Source organism: Onychomys torridus, chromosome 20, assembly GCF_903995425.1.
Source record: "Onychomys torridus chromosome 20, mOncTor1.1, whole genome shotgun sequence".
Lineage (NCBI taxonomy): Eukaryota > Metazoa > Chordata > Mammalia > Rodentia > Cricetidae > Onychomys > Onychomys torridus.
This window is the reverse complement of record NC_050462.1, coordinates 7,472,067-7,494,835: the sequence shown is the minus strand read 5'-3', so window position 1 is coordinate 7,494,835 and position 22,769 is coordinate 7,472,067. Positions and strand designations below refer to the sequence as shown.

General features: G+C 43.0%; 1 protein-coding gene across 1 annotated transcript in view; it reads left to right on the top strand.

The window, feature by feature from the left end:
• The first annotated feature begins 14,026 nt into the window (after positions 1 to 14,026).
• The window catches only part of Stab2 (stabilin 2), a 170,214-nt gene continuing 161,471 nt past the window's right edge, over positions 14,027 to 22,769 (top strand). The window contains exons 1-3 of the mRNA XM_036170220.1: positions 14,027 to 14,104; positions 16,459 to 16,592; positions 21,804 to 21,919. Coding sequence (XP_036026113.1) covers positions 14,027 to 14,104; positions 16,459 to 16,592; positions 21,804 to 21,919 — 328 coding nt within the window. The remainder of the gene's footprint in view (positions 14,105 to 16,458; positions 16,593 to 21,803; positions 21,920 to 22,769) is intronic.

Genomic DNA, 22,769 nt, shown 5'->3' with positions numbered 1-22,769 from the left:
TCTCTCCAGATCCCTTGAACAAGTAAATCTTCATAAGTGTCTGTGGGCCACAAAGCAGTGACCCACCTGTAAGTGCATCTCTGGGACTCCTGCCTCAAGTCAGTCTGCTTCCGGTTGAGACCCAGAAGTGACCATCCTGGGCCGGTTCTGACCTCTGGAGACCTTGCCAGTAGCCACCACACACATGGACACAGTGGAGGTAAAGAGCAGGAGATAAACAATGCCGATTCTCTAGATGTTCCCACCAGAAGTGTGTGTTTCCCAAGTAGGAGCTCCTCCAAGTTTTGATTGTATCACCAACTTTCCAATCCTCATTATCAACCTGACTGAAATTTAGACTCACCTAGGAAGCTCACTTCAGGGTATGTCTATTAGGACGTTTTCAGAGAGGCGTAACTCCAGGGAGACCCACCCTGAATGTGGCTGATACCATTCCCTGGGCTGGAGTCGCTGACTGAATAAGAAGGGAAAGCAAGCATAAGGCCAGCATTCATCGCTCTGTGTTTCCTGAGTGCGGATACGGTATGCCAGCTGCCTCCAGTCCCTGCCTTCACAGCCAGAGGCCTCTCACTGCTACACTTTTCCTCACAGTAATGAATTATACCCTCAAACAATGAACCACAATAAACCTTTCTTTCCATTAGCTGCTTTCACCTGGTGTTTTGTTATGGCCATGGGAAAAGTAGCCCGTACAAACTCACTCAATGAACCAACGCAAAAAATCTTAAGATTTTTCTTTTTTAAACCTTATTATTATTCTATGTGCATTAATGTTTTGCCTGTGTTCATGCCTGGTGCCTAGAGAGGGCAGAAGAGAGCCTGGGGCTAGACAGTTGTAAACAGCCCTGTGGGTGCTGGGAATCACACCCGGGTCCTCTGGAAGAGCAGCTACTGCTCTTAACCACTGAGCATCTCTGCAGCCCTCGACATTCTTACACCTGTCAGATACTTGTCATGTCCCTCTATATCCCTGACACTTGTCTTTGTCGTTTCTACAAAGACTACAAAGATAGAAAAACTCAAATTGGGCCATTGCAGAGGACAGACGTGCAGTCTGTTGAAGACTTTCTTTGGTGCATTCGATGTCACTTGCCCCAGCAAAGTGTTTATCTTGGAGAGCACTGTTTCCTGACTCACTCCCATTCCCCTGGCCTCTCTCTTATACAGATTCTAAACCAAAGGCCGCTGTTGGCCACTCAGTTCACCCAAATAAAACCTGTGCTGCCCATGAACAAACAACTCTGCGTCTCCGAGCCTCCATTTTCCTTCCTGGACAGCTAGAATGTGATTCACTGTTCAGAGAACAACCACAATAAGGCAGGAAGTTCCCAGAATGCACCACAGTGCTCGAGCCCATCCCCATGTCTTCCTTTCTCCATGAGAAGGATCCAGGAAAGAAGGCTTCAGAAGCAGGAGAGGTCTATCAGGAAGAGTGCAGAGGACATTGTTCAGAAGAGTCTACAGGGAAATGGATATTGGGCTCAATTAATTGAAAATGGAGGCCTTGACCTTATAAAGGCCTAGAAAGGCTACCCCTCTCCCTCTGTGATGTCCTCACTCATCTCCATGGCATTTCTCTCAAGCCTGAGTTCTCATCAGAGTGACATCTGGGACTGGAAGCCTACCACTCACTGTTCCAAGTCCAGTGGGAGTGACCCAAATATTACATGAGATGTACTTTCAAAAAGTATGTGCTGTTTTCATAGTTGTTGAAATGGAAAATGTAACTGAGTGTGGCATATGTTTTCTCACTATGTCTACTCTTCCCAGAGCAAACTGATACTACTTTTAATCGAAGGGAAGAGAATGCACACAAAGCTACACACACACACACACACACACACACACACACACACACACACAAGGAAGGAAGGACGGAAGGAAGGAAGGAAGGAAGGAAGGAAGGAAGGAAGGAAGGAAGGAAGGAAGGAAGAAGAAAATAGCAGGTCTGTGGCAAACACAAACTGGGTTTATTTCTTTCTCATGTCTGTCCTGAGTGTTAACCTATAGGTCTTGGTAGACCCAGGGAAGATGCTTTCTTTCTTCATGAAAAGGTCATTTACATGCAATCATGAAAGCTTAGAACCAAAATAGCATGTAGAATTCACTACCATCCACCCCATTATTGAACAAACAAGGGCTCCAGGACTCCAATAGTTGAAACACCCAATCCAGTGTTACATGGAACAGAATCAACTCTCAGATTCTGAGTTTCTCAAGTGTGATTATAAAAACCCACACTGTTTCTCTGTAAGTCTTTGTTAGAGCATCTAGAAAAGAAGATGCTTGGGGCTGACGTGTCTGCAGCACCTTGAGAGGAAAAGCTAAAATGTAGAATATTGTGTGAACATTCAACATAAGCATCACCAGAAAGACGTGTGCTTTGCATCGATACAGAGACTTCTTCAAACTGTGTGCATGACCCAGTACAGTCCACTTACAAAGTCTGGCAGAATACACACACACACACACACACACACACACACACACACACACACACACACCCCTCACCTCCCAGGGAACCCTGCCCTGCCTCTGTTCAAAGACAGCTTCCTTTTGTTGATGGCAATTGCTTGCGCCAGCTGAGCGACTCTTTTGAGCCACACAACAAAAAGACATGCACAGAGGCAGCTTTCAAGACCTAATCTATGGTTAAGGCCACCCCTTCCCAGACAAGTAGGGTGGCTGTCAGCTGCCGGCCACATTCCAGGGACGGGAGGCAGCATGTGCCCTCTGCCCAGAGCCACCTCAGCACCGCCCAATAAAGGCCAGGGCCTGCATCCCACAGACGACATTCCTCCGCAGTACAGCTGCACTTAATGTTTCAACACATCCTATTGTTTGCTGCTTTAATGAGGCCTGTAGAACACTGTGTTTGTGACTGACAGCCACCACCATGCCAACGCGCAGGCCCTTGAACTTCTTGAGTTATGCCATCTAACAATTCTCAGTCATTAGTGAAAAATATTTATTTTAAAGTAAATACAGTCATAGCAAAGCCCACTTCACTGGCAGGTGGACTTTGTCCCTTCTCTTCTTGTCCCAACAAAAGGATATGGCAAATAGAACATCCACTTTGCAGACACAAGCAAGGTTCAACTCCAGATGTACTAGCTGGGGAAAGTTTGTAAAATACTTTAAACTTTAATTTCTCAGCAGCAAAATGTGTATAAAAACCACATCTTCCTGAAAGGACTACCAGGAAGCTGAATAAAGAATACAAGGCAGAGACTCGGTACTGTACCCAGCACTTTGTGTGAGCTCAAGGGACATTAGTGTTATTAGTTTCATCAGAATATGTGGTACTGGAAAACCATCCAAAATAACTTTTTTATCCCTGTTATCTGAACCCCTCTTTATCATGTTTTCATCCTTTTCCCTGACACTTCAGAGAAAATGAATTATAACCTGAAAGTGATTTGAACAATGACTAGCAGATGATACATCACTTCCAGCTATTGTAACAGTTATTGTTGATAACACTGCTATTATTACTGAGTAATGAATAAACTATAGTACTTTTGAAGACAAAAATCAATTAACTGGGCCTATTTGATTACCCCATGTTTCTGCTCTGAAAGCCTTTTTTTTTTTTTAAATTAAGATAGGGTCTCAATATGTAGTCCTGGCTGGCTTAGAACTCTTTATAGACTGGGCTGTCCTCAAACTCATTGAGATCTGCCTGTCTCTGCCTTGTGAGTTCTGGAATTAAAGCTGTGTGGCTCCATGCCTGGCCACTGCTATGGAACTTTAAGAGGAAAAAGAAAATGAAGCTCATGTGGGAGTGAAATAAAATATGGTCACAATTTAGATAAAGTAGGGCCACTTTATAATAAAAATCATAAAGTAGGAGAGAACAAATTAATGCCCACATGGGAAAGACTACCCTCCACCCATGTTGTAGTTTTACTGAAACACAACCCCACATATCTTTTCACATTATCTGTAGTTGTTGATCATATTACAAGAAAATAATGTAGCTTCCAGATACACTTACGACCTATAAAGTTCAATTTTTACCCTCTGGTCCTTTACAGAGAAAGTTTGCTGACCTTAAGTCTGAAGAGAAGGTAGCTGGTTGAAGACAGCATCTGATACTATGCTACTGTGGTGACAGAGTATATTCACCAGCAAATAGTTGTTTTTTGTTTTGGGGGTGGTTTGTTGTTGTTGTTGTTGTTGTTGCTGCTGCTGCTGCTGCTGCTGCTATTTTGTTTTTTGCAAAAACAAAGTAACTGAATAAATGAAGAACCAGGAAAGAGTTGACTGATTGTCATCCCTGACCTCAGGGCTTCATGAAGTCACGACCACCTCAAACTGGTGTGTCAGCTCTGTCATTGTCCTGGAGAACAGTTTGAGCCATTGTTGGGAATGAATGGGACATAAATATTGCTTGGAAATCAGATAATAATCCTGGGTTCCAGCCAGTAGGCTCCAAGTGTTCCATGCTCTATTCAAACAGGGGAGGGACAGGGGAAGCTGGTAACTGTGGAATGTATGTTGGATTTTACATTGAGGTCACGTGGGGAGCAGAGAGCAAAGGGGAGAGATAATAGTCAAAGTCCAAAGGATGTACTTGTCTCTTGCAGAGTGAAGGAAACAGGTTCACGTGGTTCTCCATCCTGCTGAGCTCTTCGGTACAATAAAAAAGCAGACTTCTGCATTCAGAGATCAACCATAATCACTTAGAGAGCAAAACCTAGACAAAGGCTGGTTGAGATTTGATTGGGATTTAGGATGGACTGCACTGTTGAATTTTAACACAATTGTAAGCTGAAATTTCTCTCAGAGTTCCTACTCTAACAGTATGTGCTCAGTCATCCTCCATGGGGTGGGCCTAGCTTTATATTTGATCTCTACACCTATCCACAAGAGTTTAGCACATTGTCAAGTGCACAGGATCCTTGAGCAAGACCAGATGAATGAATTGGGTCTGATGGCACAGGCTGTAATCCCAGAACTTGAGAGGCTGACACAAGAGGATCACCACAAATCCGAGGCCAGGCTGGGCTCCTTAGTGAATTCCAGGGCTACAAACAAGACCCTATTAAAAACTAAAAAGATGGTTGAGTGAACAGTGGAGTGGTTGACCAGTTGTCAGAAGACAGATTCAGCAATAAGATCAACACTTGACGATGTTGTTGATTGAGATATGGAGTGAGGCTCTTCACTCCAGCATCTGCCCTCATCATTTACTGTGGACACAGCATCTCCTTCATTCCTAGCACTAACTTAGCTATGCTGATGACCCCATTCCAAGTCCCAGATTGCCTGATACTATATTCCTATAGATACTTCATCGGGCCACTTTATAATAAAAATCATCAAATAAAAATCTGTGGCTTTAATATAATAGGGGCTTATTTCTTGTTCTAATGGGTAGACTTCTAGAATGAACCTGGCCCTTGTTTTTGTTGTTGTTGTTCGTTTATTTTGTTTTGGTTTGGTTTTTGGTTTTTCAAGACAGGGTTTCTCTGTGTTACTTTGGAGCCTGTCCTGGAACTCACTCTGTAGACCAGGCTGACCTCAAAATCACAGAGATCTGCCTGCCTCTGGCTACTGAGTGCTGGGATTAAAGGCATGCGCCACCACTGCCTGGCTGGCCCTCTGTTATTTAGATACAAGATTTCCTTCTGTTTTACTGATCCAGCAGTTGTGTGACTGGCCTAGTTGGATATCTCAACTTCCCTCAGCTTTCTGATTTGTAACATAAAGATATAATAGAACTTTGAGGGTATTAAATAATCCAATGTAAAGGACAGAACACATAGCACTTATTCACAATAACGCATTAACTAGCAGGGCACTGAAGAGGACAAGTGGAAAGATGTCACCCTAGACCTGGTACTTCAGTGGGGACAGACAGGTGACAACAAGACACTAGTTCGGGGAACAGGCTTTGTACTGGGAACAGAAATGGAGCAAGCAGTACAATGGAGTGGCTTCCTGCCCATACCAGCTTCAGTGAAGGTTTTCTAATGAAGGTGACAATTAAATGGAAACCGATGACAGAGAAGAGTGAGTCCATCAGTCACCAATCAGAGGCAAGAGGGAATATTTCAAGTAGAGGACACAGCTAAGGAAAATGCTGGAGATTGCTGGGACTGAACTAGAGTGTTGAATACATGGGAGAGGGGGTGATGCAATAGAGTGAATTCCTGATGCTTCAGGATGAGACCTGAGAGAAGACCAGGGACAGCTGAGGGGAGACTCAGGCTACAGCCAGCACTTCTCTCCAAACCACTGAAGAGTTTTCACTTGGTTTACTTGTATCTGTAAAAGAGATCTCTGAGTGAGTACTATTTGCAGAAGGCTTGTGGAGAGTGGAGAGAGAGAACGTAGGATGCTATTACAATAACATAGGCAAGCAAACATGATGGTCTCATCCAATGAGAGGTGGTGGAGACCGAAAGAAGTGATTGGATTTATGACAGGATTCTACCAGTTGATGGTAGATTCAGTAGCAACTGCTTGTATTCCTGATGAAAAAAAGAAGACAAATGAAAATGATTTGATTTGGGTATGGTGGTGCACACCTGTAATCCCATCCCCAGGAGCTGGATGCGAGAGGATGGTTGCAAGACCTTCCTGGATGTATGAGACTTTGTTTAAAACAAACACTGGAGCAACTGGTGGTAAGCGTTCATTATCCCTCTGTAATAAACAATCCCTGACTGCCATGGGTTGACATGCACACAGAAATGTGTTGTAGGAAGGACCACATACCCACTGTCTACTGATTGATTAAATTACTGAATGAACAAGAAGAGGAAAAGCACAGAAAGGGACATCGAGTGGTGGAGTTGAAAGAATCTTTGCCTCCTTTACAATTTTACCTACAAGGCCAGCGACTGGCTTCCACAAAAAGGAAAAATAAAAATCACACAACCACACACACACACACACACACACACACACACACACACACACACACACACCAAGGTTTGCTGTATACAAAGATCTAAACTAACAGAGGAAAAGGAAAGGGTCTTGAGAGCAAGGATACACGTGTTGGGTACATCCCTTGCTTAGGGAAGCTGACTCCTCAAAAACCCAGGATCTGATGAATGTTCAGGAAATCCTACAGTCATGTCAGCACCTAATAGCAACCAGAAGCATTGATTTACTAGGGCAGAGCATCATGCTGAGGAACCAGGGGAGCACTATGCTAAGGAACTAGGGGAGCACTATGCTAAGGAACCAGGGGAGCACCATGCTGAGGGAACAGGTGAGCACAGGGTCAGGCACAGGCAAGGACCTTTGTCCAAGGCTCCTTCATCCTTCTATGCATCATAGGAGGCGTCACCCACAGGTAGTGCCTTGGCCCCAGTGTGCATTCTACCCAAGACATGAGCATTCCAGCTGAAACAGGAAGACTATGGAAGCTTAGTATGATATACCTCATAATATCAATTCTCCTTTTTAAAAAAAAGTCCCCCCAAATAGCCAAACTAATGGAAACACATGAATTTGAACCAAAAGCTGTGGAGCCCTCAACTAGATCAGGACCTGGATGTTTGGAACCCTGGGCTTACACAGGGACACTTTACTCAACCTGGAAGGAGGGGACTGGACCTGCCTGTACTGAATCCACCAGGTTGAATTGAATCCACAGGGAAGTCTTGGCCCTGGAGGAGATGGGAATGGAGGGGAGGGGCTGGGAGGAAGGTGGGGGCGGGGGCAGGAGGGGGAGGACAGGGGAACCCATAGCTGATGTGTAAAATTAAAACACAAATATAATAAATTTAAAAAGGAAACAAAAAAAAGTCCCCCAAGAAATAGCAATGAACTAAAAAATTGTCTCTCTGTGAAGATGTAAATTTTGGAATAGTTTCTAATAACATTTGGAGCTAAATGAGTCTATGTTCAAATGTTGGCTTTAGCTGACCTTTGACCTTAAAGAATAATTGTTTGGTTTGGTTCAGCCCACCTCTGCAGGCTGGTGAAACACTGTGAGTAAAATCTCAGCATGGCAAGAAATTCTTAGCTTCAGTACCTTCCCACTACTTTGCCTGCCTTAACATGCTAGGATACTTTTCCTTTGACACTGTAATTTTGAGGGGTTGGATCAATCCCACATGACTTGAAGGGGGAACATCAGTATAATAGCCAGGCAGGGTGGCACACACCTGCAATCCAACCTACTCTGGAGGTGGAGGCATGAAGATCAGGAATTCCTGGTCACCCTTAGCTATGCAGCATGTTCGTGTAGAGTTGAATTCATAGCTCTCTTCAGCTACATGCAGGCCATAAGTCACAAGATGGATGCACCTCTATACACTATATCCTTTTACATAAAGCTTGAAGCCTCAGGTGATCCAATTTGCCCATCAGTTATGCTATACTGAAATGACAAAATCAGTAGACTGGATAAGGGGCTATCAATTCTGACATGCACTGATGAGAACCTTGGCCATAGTTGTTTTGAGGTAGGGTCTCACTGTATAGCCTTGGCTGGTCAGCAGCTCTTGATGTAGACCAAGCTGGCCCGAGATAACAAGTGTGCCTCATGTCCAGCATCAACCACAGATCCTCTGTGGCCATGCCTCAGTATAACAATGAAGAGACAGCAGCCAGTTTGGGTAAGCTTTTCGATAACTGGATTAGACAAACCACAGATCATTCTTAACTTAAAGATCAGATACTAGAATGGTGGGCCGCCTGAACTGGCAGAGTACTGGCCAAAGCAAGATAACCGGAACATTCATTACTGTTGCAACTTCACACCACCTTACTGACCTTGAATAAATCACTCAATGTCTTTAGACTTTATTTTTTTATTTTATAATTTAATTTAATTTTACATATCAGCCATGGATTCCCCATATCCTCCCCCTCCCACCCCTTCTTTAGACTTTAATTGTCATACCTACAAAGATCATACTCCTTGTCCATTCCGTTTAGCAAAATTGTAATAATATTTAAGTGAAATGGTATATACACAAGTGTACTAGAAACTATAATGAACAAATCAGTATTATTTATCCAGTTCCGTGTTCTCTGAAGGCAGCAGAATGTGTGACATTCTATAAATGTTTGCTGATAAGTGGATTAAAAACATCTACCTAATCAGAGTAAATGAAGATACTCAGGTCAGCACCTACATACATCAGCCAAATAAAATGTTATTTGGATTTTCACCTGAAGAAATCTTTAAACAGAGATGATTTCAAAACAAGATGGAAACTATGTGCTGTTCTCAGTTTAGCTGGATATGTCCTTCGATTTATAAAAACACAAGATATTTTCATCCAAAGCTGGGAAAGAGGTGGGCAAGGAGAAAAAGAAAGCAATATTAATCAGTAGGTTAGTACAAAAAGAGAGATTTCTAAAAATAAATATAAGAGTTTCTTTTTAATAAATTCTATATTTGAAACATAAAAAGCCATCCTTTTGTTTCAATGTTACAATCAGATTTGAAGGAGAAGAATATTTATACTCTGCTGCGGTGCCAAGAATTCTGTGTAAGGAGCAGACAAAAAGATCGCCCAGCTAACCCTAACACCAAGCTGTTGAACAACACTACATCCCCCTGAAAAAGCCCACCCAGCCAGTAGCCATCAAGAGAGAAGATACCCTCCTCCTGCAGAGAGTCCTGCCTGAAACCACGAGCTGGGATTCTGAAAACTATGTGTGGATTCTGAGTATCCGACCCTGGCCAGAATGGACATTTTATCAGGGACCACAGATGTCATAGAAGGGTCCCACTAGGGTAGCCAGCATGTCCAAACAATTCCTGGTGTTTTCCCCTGAGGGAAGTTAAGGGCTTGTTGTTAGGGCTTCTGTGACAGCAGCCCTTCCCCAAGCCCTGGTTACTTCTGATGTCCTAGGTGCAGGGAGATCTGTTGAAACCACATGATGAAGTGACCGTTTCTATTTTCTTTCCTTAAGTGTGTGTGTGTGCACATGCACATTAATTGCTAGTGTGTTGAGTGTGTGTGTGCACGTCCTCACGTGCCATCCTGGAGTTCACCCATTGGGCCAGGTATCCATCAGTCTCTGTCTCCCCAACACTAAGGTAACAAGCACTTACCCCTGTCCTCAGCTTTTGTTTTTATAGGTACTGGGCATGAAACTCAGGTCCTCATGCTTGCAAAGCATGCACTTTAACAATGGAGCTAGCCCAGTTTTTCAGTTTTCTAAAGAGAGGTCCAAGAAGTTTCAGCATCTGGCTACTACTCTCAGCTGCTTTTAGTCCTCAGCTTCACAAAAAGCTGCCAGGAGAATTAAAACACAGAGACTCTATTTGTGGGGTTGTGTTCCCTGCAAAGCAAAAGATATTTCAGCTCCCTGTGTGGACAATGTGGCTCTGTGGTCATCTCTCAATATCCAGAAGGAACTGGTTCAAATGCATGGACAAAAGCGAATTGGGTGTTTTCCTCAGTATAACCTTGGAGTCCATACTGCCCAGATTCAGAGCCCTATCCACCCCTCACCATAGTGACCCCAAAAAAGGTATACAGCTTAGCTCTGTCCCAGTCTCTCATCTGCAAAATGGCACTAATAGGAATACTATACATTAAGCTTATCGTGAATATTCAGTAAGTTAAATTAAGTTACTTGTGCTTAAGTAAATACCTAAATGTATTAAATTAAAAATTAGATTAAGCTCATTTGGAAGATGAGCTAAGTTAATGAGTTCACAGATAGAACAGTACTAGCACATGATGAAAGCTATGAGTGAGTTTACCCCGATGATGATGGTGATGATGGTGGTGGTGGTGATAATGGTGATGATACTAGGTGATGGTGATGATAATGGTAATCATGATGATGGTGGTGGTGGTGGTAATGATCATAGTGATAATTCCGTTTCCTTCACTCATACTCACACAAGTAAATCACTTCACTGCCCAAGATGACTACACACTAAAACTCAGTAATAAACATGCTACAAGGACACCTAAATGCTAACAGTGCTAACAGCTGAACATCAACAACACAGACACTCAACATCATTACCCAGGAAGCTTCCAGGCCAACATCCTGGTCCCCACTGTCACATACTACTCTTTTTCCCTTTCCCAGTATGTCAAGAGGAGATTCCACCTGTCACCTAAGATAAAACTATGCCCTCTTGCTTTTTTTTTTTAACCACTGCAAACAACAGGCTGTGGGGGGCAGAGGAGGTAAGTCCCCATCAAGAAAGTCCCAAGGAACAACAGTAGAGTCCCTTAGGGGAAGGAAGCCAGTTCCAGGTCTAAAAAGAGGCTATGAACAGCACTTCACCAGCAAGGAGAGAGATGAAATGTGTGGATTAAAGGCTTCTATTTCAAAACCAAAGAGACAGAGAGTATAACAGTCTGCAAACGTGGATAGGAAGTGCAGTAAGAAAAATATCAACACTCCTCCCGGGAGGGGAAGCACAGATCAGCAGAACAGGACTGAGCCTGTGCAAGGGGAACCCCAGGCCCCTCAGAGCGGCAACCCCAGGCAGAGTGGAGACTGGGCGGGCTCTGAGATACTAAATGTTGTGCAATCGGTGCTGGAGAGTTACCCACCATGTGCGTGGAGCCCTCTAAGCTGCTTGTGAGTTCCAGGCATCTTGGAGAACAAAGTGACAGGGATTTGAAACAAGTTGAAGAACTGATGTTAATAGTTCTCAAAAGAGCCCATCAAAAACAAAATTAAACCACACAGCTATGCAGGTAGTTACTGCACAACGCCATGTGGGCAGCGTTTTTCAATGCCTCTGGCTGCTGAAGTCTGTACATATGTCCTAAACAGGCTAACTCTACTTCCTGATAGCTTAAAAAGTAAACACGTCTCCCTGATAAAGTCTAGCAGCATTTGTCCCTAAGATAGACCCTGAGAGCATCCGGTCTAGGGGTTGCTGACAGAATTATGACAAAACCAAAAAATCCCTCGGTCTCAAAGTTTCTGAACTTCCTCAAAGTTGAACTGCTTCTGCTTTGTTCCTGGTGCTGCTCTGTTGTAGGACTTAAATCCTTACGTGCTATCAAGTAGTCAATCCAGGAGGAAGACTTCCCCAGGTCACCTGGTGAGGGCGATTTTCTCCAGCATGCCTATAGCATCTCCCAGAACTGAACAGTGTCTAGAAATGATAATGCAGCTCGATTCACGATTTGTCCTGGGACAGAGCCCATTCCAAGCCTCAGATGTGTTCTTCACACCCTTCCGAAAGAAATAACATCAGAAAGAGACTGCCAGCAGATCTCTCTGGTATAGCAGCAGAAGGAACCTGGCTGCCACAGCAGGTGACCTTCAGAATCTCACTGGAATCAGTTTCTCCTCAAGTAACAGTCCAGTGCAAAGGAAATCAACTGGAAAACCTCAGGCAGTCCTGACCTATTCTTTTCTCCCAGGAGTTCAGAGATGGCTTCTCTGAGGTAGCCCTGGACATTAGGAGTTTTTAAGGTTCCCCCTGGAAATTCTAATGAGCAGTCAAGTGGAGACTCACTGAGACACACAGATAATATGACTCCCCACTTCTTACCATTTGGACCTGTATTTAGCTCCAAAGGGCCTATACTAGAAAGTTCCAGTGACTGAAGCTCAATATGACATTTTAAAAGCTCAGGGAAAGGTCATATAACCAAATCTATTGCAGGTGCTTGGTGGAATAGGCCAAGCTTGGGGCGAGCAGCAGAAAGCAGTGGGACGGCATTGACTCTGGAACAGGATTCCGGGGCCAGGTTAGCCATCCAAGGTACAGAGTCAAGACAGAGGCTGTCAGAACACCGTGACCAGAGCAGCTTTGAGAAGAAAAGGCTTAATTATAGCTTACACTCCGCCATAAAAGGCTGTCAGGGCAGGAACCTGGAAGCAGGAGCTGATGCAGAGGCCATGGAGGACCGCTGCTCACTGGCTTGTTCTTTCTGGCTTTCTCAGCCTGCTTTCTTGTAGAACCCAGGACCACTTGCCCAGGGCTGCCACTGCCCACAGTGGACCAAGCTCACCCAACATCAGTCATAGAAAATGCTCACAGACTTGCCTACAGGCCAATCGGTTGGAGCCATGTTCTCAGTTCCCATATGACTCTAGCATGTGTCAAGTTGGGGGGGGGGGGGGGCGGGGCTTAACTAGCATAGCCTCAGTTCTCTGCCTCAGTTTCTGTATCTGTAAACCTAGGGGAACACCCTTAATATTTCACCACGTATCAAGAGAATCGAGCAAGCCAGTTCACTGAGAGGAAACAGGGACTAACAGGTGGTGGCTTTCAGTATGTTCGTTGTTGCTATTTGATTCTGTTCAGGCCTGGGTTTCTGCTCCAGGCTTCATGGGGTACAGAAAGAAGGATCACCGTCCCACTGCCCTCAAGATATTCACAACAGCATAGGAGAGAGACAGACAGGTGGAATGTAACATGTGTGACTGGGCTTTTGTGACAAGGTGCACGAAATTCAGAAGGAATAGGAAAGAAAGTCTTCCTGGAAGAGGCAGCATTAGATTCAGCCTTAGATGACTTGATTAGACAAACAGGCTCAGTCACTCACTCATTGCTTGAATAACCTTGAAGAGAAAAAAAAAAAAAGGCAGTTGAAAACCCAGCTGTTGAATTCTGACAGCCACAGGCGGATGAGGACATCACCATCTTCCAAGGCAGGAACCAGGCTTCTGGAACATTCTCTACATGCTTGGGACTATGCACCGTGATGGGCACTCCCATAAATGCTCCCTACAGAAAATCTGAACCTTTATGTTAGAAAGACAGGCCCAGAATGACCCACAGCGTGGTATGGAAAGGGCAGCAGCAGGCAGCGGGCACAGCCATAGGAAGGGAAACCATCCATCTCTCAGAAATCCCAGTCAGGTCTCTCCCTCGGGCCCGCCAGGAAATCCTGTCACTCAGCCAGGACTTATATACAGCTCAGAGTGGCCCATCCCACCAAGCGCCTGCCCTGCGTATAGTCAGCCAGGCCTTATCCACCTTCCCTTTCTAACCAGGGAAAAGAAAGGATTTAAAAGTAGACACAGACATGAGAAAGAATTACTGAGGCACTCATCAAAGCAAGTTAAAATAGCTAAATCACCTGGCATAGGAAGGAGCAAGCGTTTCCTCAGCATGCTACCGACTTTAATCCCTCTCTTCCTGGGGCTGGTTATGCAAAACACCTTGTTCCCTGCTGAAGCTGCAGGACTGGTAAGATCAATTTTCCTGTTTTTTCTTGCTAACTTTCACAATGTTCTCTAGATGTCTTTGTTTTCCCACATAATCTTGGGTGAAAAGCCATGCCTGGACTTCATAAAAAATCAGGGAAACTTTACGAGAATAAGATCCTAACTTGAGATGCTGTCCTTGTGGAGTGGGCTGACTTGGCCATTTCTTGCTCGCTGTGCTGACTCTACCGCTGACATTTCTCTTTCCTGGCAGAGCTGCATGTTCTGGGTTTTGTCTGGATTGTCTGATCCCTGTGAGTACCTACCATCGCATCTTCCCAAATGTAGAAACCAAGCAAGCCTGTGGGAAGATGACCAGGGGAATTCCAGGGTACATTGATGATGCCTTGTTAATGAAAGCAAGCATCAGAAACATTTCCAAAACCCGTCAGGCCCTCACACAGGATTCCTGCCTTCCTCAGGCTGTAGTGGAGGACCATGGTGACCTTTCTTTGGGCCTCATTCACTGCATCAGTATAAGGACCCCTGAGAAGCTCACCCAGGCCCATCGCAGGTTGAGGTTGAATCTCAATGAGCAGCAATCTCAGGTGATTTAAGATGGATTTGGAGTGTCTGGTCTCAGCAGCAGACAGCTGTGCTCTCAGGGCACTTTCCTGAGAACATGGCAGATACCACGATGGGTACCTCTCCAGACACTGGTGAGGGATACATTTGATCTGCGATGGCGCAGTGTTTCAGAGGCGGGGCTACAGGGCTGTCATGACACTAGCGTTAAGCAAGTGAGTTAAACCCTCCAAGCTCCCATTGCTCCCAAGACAGGGATCAGCAAATTGTAGGGATTGCTGTCACCACTAACTTCAGCAAGGAGGACTTGCTTCTGGGTGGGCACTCGGCCTTGAGCACTGTTCAAAGCTGTGTTTGTTCTTCGGTAGGCTCAAGCTTATAAAATGAGTCATTCCATTTGAAGACGGCAATCTGAAAGTCGGACAAATATATACAGTCATGTAAACTTGCTATGTAGCTGAGGATGACCTTGATCTTCTTGCCTTTACCTCCTGAGTGATAGAATTTTAGCACCACAAACTCATGATGTTATGCAGTACTGGGGATTTAACCAGGGGCTCTGTGCATGCTGGGCAAGTACTCTATGAACTGAGCCACATCCCCAGCCCAAAGAATTTCTTTAAAAGAGAGTTAAATTGGGCATATTAAGAAGGAAAATCAACATGACATCAATTTATCCATCTATCCAAAAAGAAACCCCAATGTAAATGAAACGCTGCTCTTAGAACACTTGAATCATGCCACAACAGTTAAAGGGAGTGCTGCAGTATTCTACAAGTAATGTCCAAGGGCGCACTGGCTCACAATGATCACCAAGTGAAAGAGTCTAGTAAAAGCAGAGGTTGTTCTTCTCTGCGCCACTTGGGGGCTTATAGAAAGGGCTAATTAAGGAATCAAGAGGCTGATAGCTCATATGTGACTTTGGGCAAGTCACTGCATATTCCAAATTAGTTTCAGTCCTCAACTCCACCACCTCTGTAACAAGAGCTGTGACCCTTGCCCTACTCTCTGAAGCAAAGAGAATGACACCTTTGGGAGTCAGCAGAGCTGTACGGTGTTCTGTGAATAGAAGGTGTCCTCCTCTGCAGACCTACTCGTCCTGGTGAACTCAGAGGTGATGATGATGTTTCCATCACACCTAACCAGTGCTGGGCTGCTAGCATGACAAAGAAATATGAGACATGGCCCTGTACTGCCTGGAATTCTTAAATAGAGAGCAAATGTGCCCTTGGATATTACTTCTAGAGTGTTCTGTTTTGCACTGGACTATGGAAGAAAATGGTCATGCCTGGATGAATTTCAGATTTAGCCCAATAGCAGAGGAGTCAGCTTCTGATGAACTAACTGCCTGTTTCTTTATATAGAGATATAGATATAGATAGAGTTATTGTTCACAATTTGTACATCTAAGCAAGTCAGTTTTCCCATATCAAAACCTCTTAACTGGTTATTTAAAGGAAACCACTTACCCAAGCAATTCTTAGCAAGCGACATCTCGGTCTTCCAAGTCCTTTCGTTAAACAAACTAAGCAAAGGCTCTGAAACCTGGAAGAACTCAGATAAGAATCCAACGTTTCAAACAAAAGGTAGCAATCACAAAAGGCAGTCCAAAGCCGAAGCGCTAACACTCTGGAATTCAAGCCAGGTGCAGTGCTCGGAGTGGGAGGGGTCTCTCGCTGAAAAGCCAGTTGATAGCAATCAACCTCATCGCCATTCCTGACTAGTGAAATGAAGCAGGGAGACAAGTCATCCTAGCAGATACTTTCAAGGCTCTGATAACAGGAATGGGTGTTCTTTGCTGTATTTGCACAGGCAAAAAGGTGTGACAAGAAGTCTTTGCTGATGATCAGGACGGAGTGCCAAGCCTGCTCGGTTAATATTGCAGCCAAGTGTCCAGACGGTTACACCAGGATTACCAATGACTCTTTTGGAGTTCGAGATTGCAGGTACTGATTATGAGAAGATGAATGTGTCCATGTTTTGGTGCTGAGAACTGTGACTCCAAATTGGAACATCCTGCTTCAAACATTGCAAAGTAGTTCCAGGATTTATCTCTTACTCTGAGACTATACTGAGCCCAACTTAGGTAACTCACAATCTATAGACTTGAGTCTAAATCTTTCTGACTGTTGACTCACGTTAAATCCAAACTTCTGTTGTACATAAACACTCTCCTTCCTCTTGACTTTCTATTTTTTTCAACTGGAGTCTTGTTTCATTTGAAAACGGTTCTAGACCTGGGGAGATGGCTCAGTGGGTATGTGCGTATGAGAGCCTGAGGTCAGATCCCCAGCACCCACTTAAGAAAACACGTGGAGCTCCAGATGCCTGTGACCCAGCATTGAGAGCTAGAGAAAGAAGGGTCCCTGGACTGATCTGCCAGCCTAGTCCAAATGGTAAATTTCCAGGTCAGTGAGAGACCTTCTCTCAAGGAGACAAGGTGGAAAGTGGCAGAGGAAAACAAGTGAAATCCTGCCCTGGCTTCTATCCATGAGCATAAGCATACATACCTGCTCACTCATATACACACAATACACACACACACACACACACACACACACACACACACACACACACACACACCATAGATAGATAGACAGATAGATAGATAGATAGATAGATAGATAGATAGATAGATGGATGGATTTAGATAGATAGATAGAAGGAAGGAAGGAAAGAGAAAGAAAGAAAGAAAGAAAGAAAGAAAGAAAGAAAGAAAGAAAGAAAGAAAGAAAGAAAGAAAGGATAGGGTTCTAATTTGAACATGCTTAAAAAAAAAAAAAACTGTAGGTTGCCTTGACTATATTTTAAGATTCTGTCTCAAAAGCAAAATAAATTTGCTAAGCCTTGGGTTTGGTATTTATTTTGCTAATAAGCTGTGGAACCTGATATTAATTAGAGTCCAAAGATGTAGCATAGAAAAATTTTAGCATTGTTGGATTGCCTGTACTATGTTCTTAAAGGTCGTTTCTGATCCAGAGCTCCCATAATTCAAGGCTGGTCCTCTCTAAAGGGGACAAGTGGGCCTGCACTCCTACTAACAGGTGTAGGCTCAAAGGCAAACACAATTTGTTATTTATTCAGCTAACCAATTTAGAAATTGGGCATTGTGCAATGAGTTAAGTTTTAATTTATGTATAGATGTGTACATGTTTGTGGGTATTTATGTGGTTTGGATTTTTTTTTTTGGTGTGTGTGTGTGTGTGTGTGTGTGTGTGTGTGTGTGTGTGTGTGTGTTTCATTCACATGTGAGGACAGAGGTTGGCAATGGGTATGTTCCTCAAACACTGTCCATCTTACCTGTTGAGACAAGGTCTCTCTCTGAAGCTGGAAGAGCTGTCCAGAGAGCACCAGGAAGCCTCTGGTCTCTGTTCCTCCAGGCTACGGCTACCGGAGGGCACCAACGATGCCCAGCTTTTTATGTGGGTACTGGGCACCCAGACTCAGGTCCTCACACTTGCACAGCAGACACTTTACCAACTGAGCCATCTCCCCGCCTAAATGAGTTCATTTTTAATTCAAGAATGACAAATTACTATTTTTAACATGAATGAAATGAAACCTTAGCATTGTTTTATAACAATTATTTTATCTTCACAATTGCCTAGTATGATCACATCATATTATGAACCAAAGTTTCTCAATATTAACTGGTCTAGAATTAGCAAGTACATGCATCAGTTAACCAATGAATTACTGAGTGAGAATACATTTGCTGTGGCTCTCGTTTTCAGTTAAGATCATATCAAGGTTAAAGGTTAAACTTATATGACTTCTTACTAAGAATGTTTTGTATTCTTTTGATAAGGGTCAAGATGAGCACTTGGTTCTATGTACCCCAGGTACTATTACCACTACCTCTTCTAATACTAATACTAATACTATTGCTATTACTACACACACACACACACACACACACACACTAAAATTTCTCATGGAGACTGCTCGTTTTAGAATGGAAGACTTGTCTATCATTCATTTATGCTAAAACAAATAAGCAAAAACAAAACCTGACTGGTTCTTTTGTTTTATTTTACTGTGTATTTTTGATGTTTCAAGAAATTGAATTATAAAGGTATGACTAACATAAAAGGCTGAACCTGTTTAATGCATACAATTCAATGCACTTAGAGATCAGGACACCTGCAACACCATGACCACTAGTTCCCCGTCAACATACCCATGGTTCCCATCTGTTTCACTGCGTCCTCTCTTTCTCTGTGACAAGACCACTAACCCACAATTCCCCATCTTTGCAAACAGTAAACATACAGCTTCAAGTTAACATGAGTGTTAGCTATAGGCATAGACTTCACAATAGACTTCTAGAACTTCCATAACCAGAGATTTGTACCCTTTGACAAATACCTCACTTCTCCCTCGTTTAACCCCCAACAACCACTCCATGCTCTGCTGCTATCCATTTACCCATCTGAGCTTCCTTGTGTCAGTAGGATCATGTAGTATTTGCCTTTCTGTGGTTGGCCTTTTTCTTTTAGTATGCTACCATCAAGTTAATCCACATTGCTTACGAATGGCATAATCTCAGAGCTGGAGAGATGGTTCCACAGTCAAGAGCACCGACTGCTCTCCCAGAGGGACTAGGTTTAACTCCTAGCACCCATGTGATGGTTCACAACTGTATGTAATTCCTGTCCCGAAAGATCTGATGTCTTCTTCTGGCCTCCATGGGCACTGTACACACATAGTGCAAAACACTCACACAAATAAAAAAAAAAAAAAGACAAAATTTTAAAAAGCAAATTGCATGATCTCCTATCTTAAGGCTAACTAATATTCCACTGCATATGCAATGTTCAATATTCTCTGTGACATATGCATGTTTTTTCTTTATCCATTCATCTATCAGCGAAAGCTTAGAATTTTGTGGCTATTGTAAATAATGCTATAATTAAGATGGAAATACAAACTATATATGTACAAACACACACATATGTATGTGTGTGTGATCTTCATATCATTTCCCTGACTGTGTTCTCAGATGTAGGATGGATAAGTCATATGACAGCTATTTTTTTTTAATATTTTGAAGAGCTGTTTTATACAGTGGCTGCACTGACTGATGTACATATCAACACTGAACAATTCTCTTTTCTCCATATCCACCAATATTTGTACTAGAGGGCCTTAGACAAAACTCACCTAATGGGTGTGAGATCACATTCATTGTGCTTTCAGAAAGAGTCTTCTGGGTTACAGATACATGTTCATACATTCATGGGCTCCATTTTTGTCCTCTGAGAAGTTAAGGCCTCCATCTCTGCTGTGAGTTCCCTCTGTCCCCTTGCTGTAGAGATACCCCTGCTGGTATAGTCAACGTTTCAGAGAATGTCAGTACCATCCCTGACTTAACTATGCACGCAGCAGATGTCTGCTGTTTGTTGTTTGTTGGTCAGCTGCATTTTAGGAACTGCTCTGGAAAAACTTGCTCCCACCCTGATCTTTTTGTATTTGTTTTTATTTAATTTTTTGTATTTGTATTTGTATTATTTTATTATGTGTATGGGGTTCTTGCTGGCATGGATGTCTGTGCACCATGTGCTTACAATACCACCTCCAAAGGCCAGAAGACAGTGTCAGGGATCCCCTGGAACTGGAATTACAGATGATTGTGAGCCATATTGTTGGTGCTAGGAACTTAACCTGGGTCCTCTGGAAGAGCAACAAGTGCTTTTAACTGCTGAGTTAACATTCCAACACACACACACACACACACACACACACACACACACACACACACACACTATTCTCAACAACAGCACAGTTGAAAGATGAAAGAGACCATATTCATCAAAGATGGTCTCCACTCTGAAGTCTTATCCTAGAATGAGCCAGACCCCAGGGACTCCCATAAACAGAAGGTAGCTGTCAGGTTCCATAGAGTTGTAGTCTAGAGTGGTAGCTCATTTGCTGCTAGAAATTGTTCTAAGGGATGTACTAGAGTATCTCCTGCACAGAGGTGGAGTACACATCACTAACTACACTGTAGCATCTCAGCGGTAGAATTTCTTTTCAGAAATGGTATCTGCAATGAATGTGCTAGTCTTAAGAAAGAAGTTTATGTTTAATCTGCAGACCCTTGTGTATCATATAACTCGTTATCCTTCCCTTCTTGCACAGGCTGATAGAAAGCTCAGCAACAGATTGAGGGCCACTTCTAGACTCTTCCAAGGCTTATTATCATCATTCATTTTATTTAATAACTTCTGATAACAGTGTATATACTTCCTGTGTGCTGGTTCTTTTTTTTTTTTTTTTTTTTTTTTTTTTGTCAACACGACACAAACTAGAGTCACCTTGAAGGAGAAGACCTCAGCTGAGAAATTTCCTCCATCAGGTTGGCCTATGGACATGTCTATGGTGCATTTTCTTGATTGATGATTGATGATGTAGTACCCAGCCCCTTGTAGGTAGTACCACCCCTGGGCCAGTGGTCCTGAGTTATATAAGAAATCAGACTGAGCAAGCCAGTAAGCAGCATTCCTCCATGGTCTCTGCTTCAGTTTCTGCCCTGATTTGCCTTAGTGGTGGACTGAGAAGTGTGTCAGCCAAATAGACCCCTTTACTCCCCCGAGATGCTTTGGATCATGTTGTTTATCATAGCAATAAATAAACAAACTACATAGCAATCGATAAACCAACTAGCAAAAGCAAACTAGAACACCCTTCATTTTCATTGTTTCTTAATTTTATTTGGTCATCTATAACAATTAAGAATAATTCATGATTAAGCTTATTCTACCTAGCAAGCTAAATTGTGTGTGTGTGTGTGTGTGTGTGTGTGTATTAAAAACCTAAATTAAAATCTAGGGCTTAGCATGGATAAGATAGTTCCATGAATAAAAGCACTTGCCATACAAACCTGATGGTCTGAGTCTGACCCTCAGAACCTGTATAAAGGTGGAAGGAAAGAACCAATTCCACAAAGTCATCCTCTGACCTCCACATGCATTCATGCTCTAGCAAATACACACACACACACACACACACACACACACACACACACACACACACACACACAAAATCTATATACATATAACAACAAATAAATCGAATAAAATATAGGACAACCCCACCACCTAGAGTTAACTCTGCTCTTATGGTCATGAGTTCACATCCTCTCTTTGTTCTCCAAGGTACTCGATTGAAATCAGAACATACTCCCTGTCTGTCCCTGGATGCCGCCATATATGTAGAAAGGACTACCTACAACCTCAATGTTGTCCAGGCCACTGGGGCCCAGACTGCATGGGTAAGTGACACAATTTTTGGATTTTGAAACTTGCTTTTCCAGTTCACAGAACCATGATAGGAAGGAAGCCCAGTGAAAGAAGAATGTGAGTATGATTTTCGAGAAGTTGGCATTTCATCTATATGTAGAAAATCTCTCTTTCCCCAACAACTTTTATATAGCAATCTGCTTGCTACAGTTAGTGATCTCTCTTCAAAAGATTTCCTTGGAACCAAGCCTATTCCTATAGCTCTAGTACTTGGGAGGCTGAGGCAGGAGAATCATGATTTCAAGGCCAACCTGGGTTGCAAAGCAAATTTTAGACCAACCTAGGATATATAGCAAGACCCTGTCTCCAAAGAAAAAAGGAGAGGATGAAAGAACAAAAGAAAAAAAGACCTTTTGTAAGTCATAAAAATATACAATTGGGAGAATACACATATATCATACACATGTGTATAATGGAGATCATATGTTTATGTGTATATATGACATATATGTATGTGTGTGTGTGTGTGTGTGTGTGTGTGTGTGTGTGTGTGTGTGTGTGTATAAAGGTAATGTCCAAAGAAAGAACATTGGACATTTGTAACACCAAAATAACTTTTCTTATCACAAATTCTCAAAGATGGTTGTTATTGTCTTTATCCACATCAAAAAGAACCATGAAGCATTTTAAAATTTTACATCTAAAGATTTTATATGTCAAAAACTATAATGTTGACCTTAAAAGACATACTGTAAGAAACTGTGTAAAGGTAATGGTATGTGAGGTTATATGAAATCGTATGCATGCTGTTGGAGTAACTTGGTTGGTTGGTTGGTTGGTTGGTTGGTTGGTTGGTTGGTTGGTCAATTGGTTGTTTGCTTG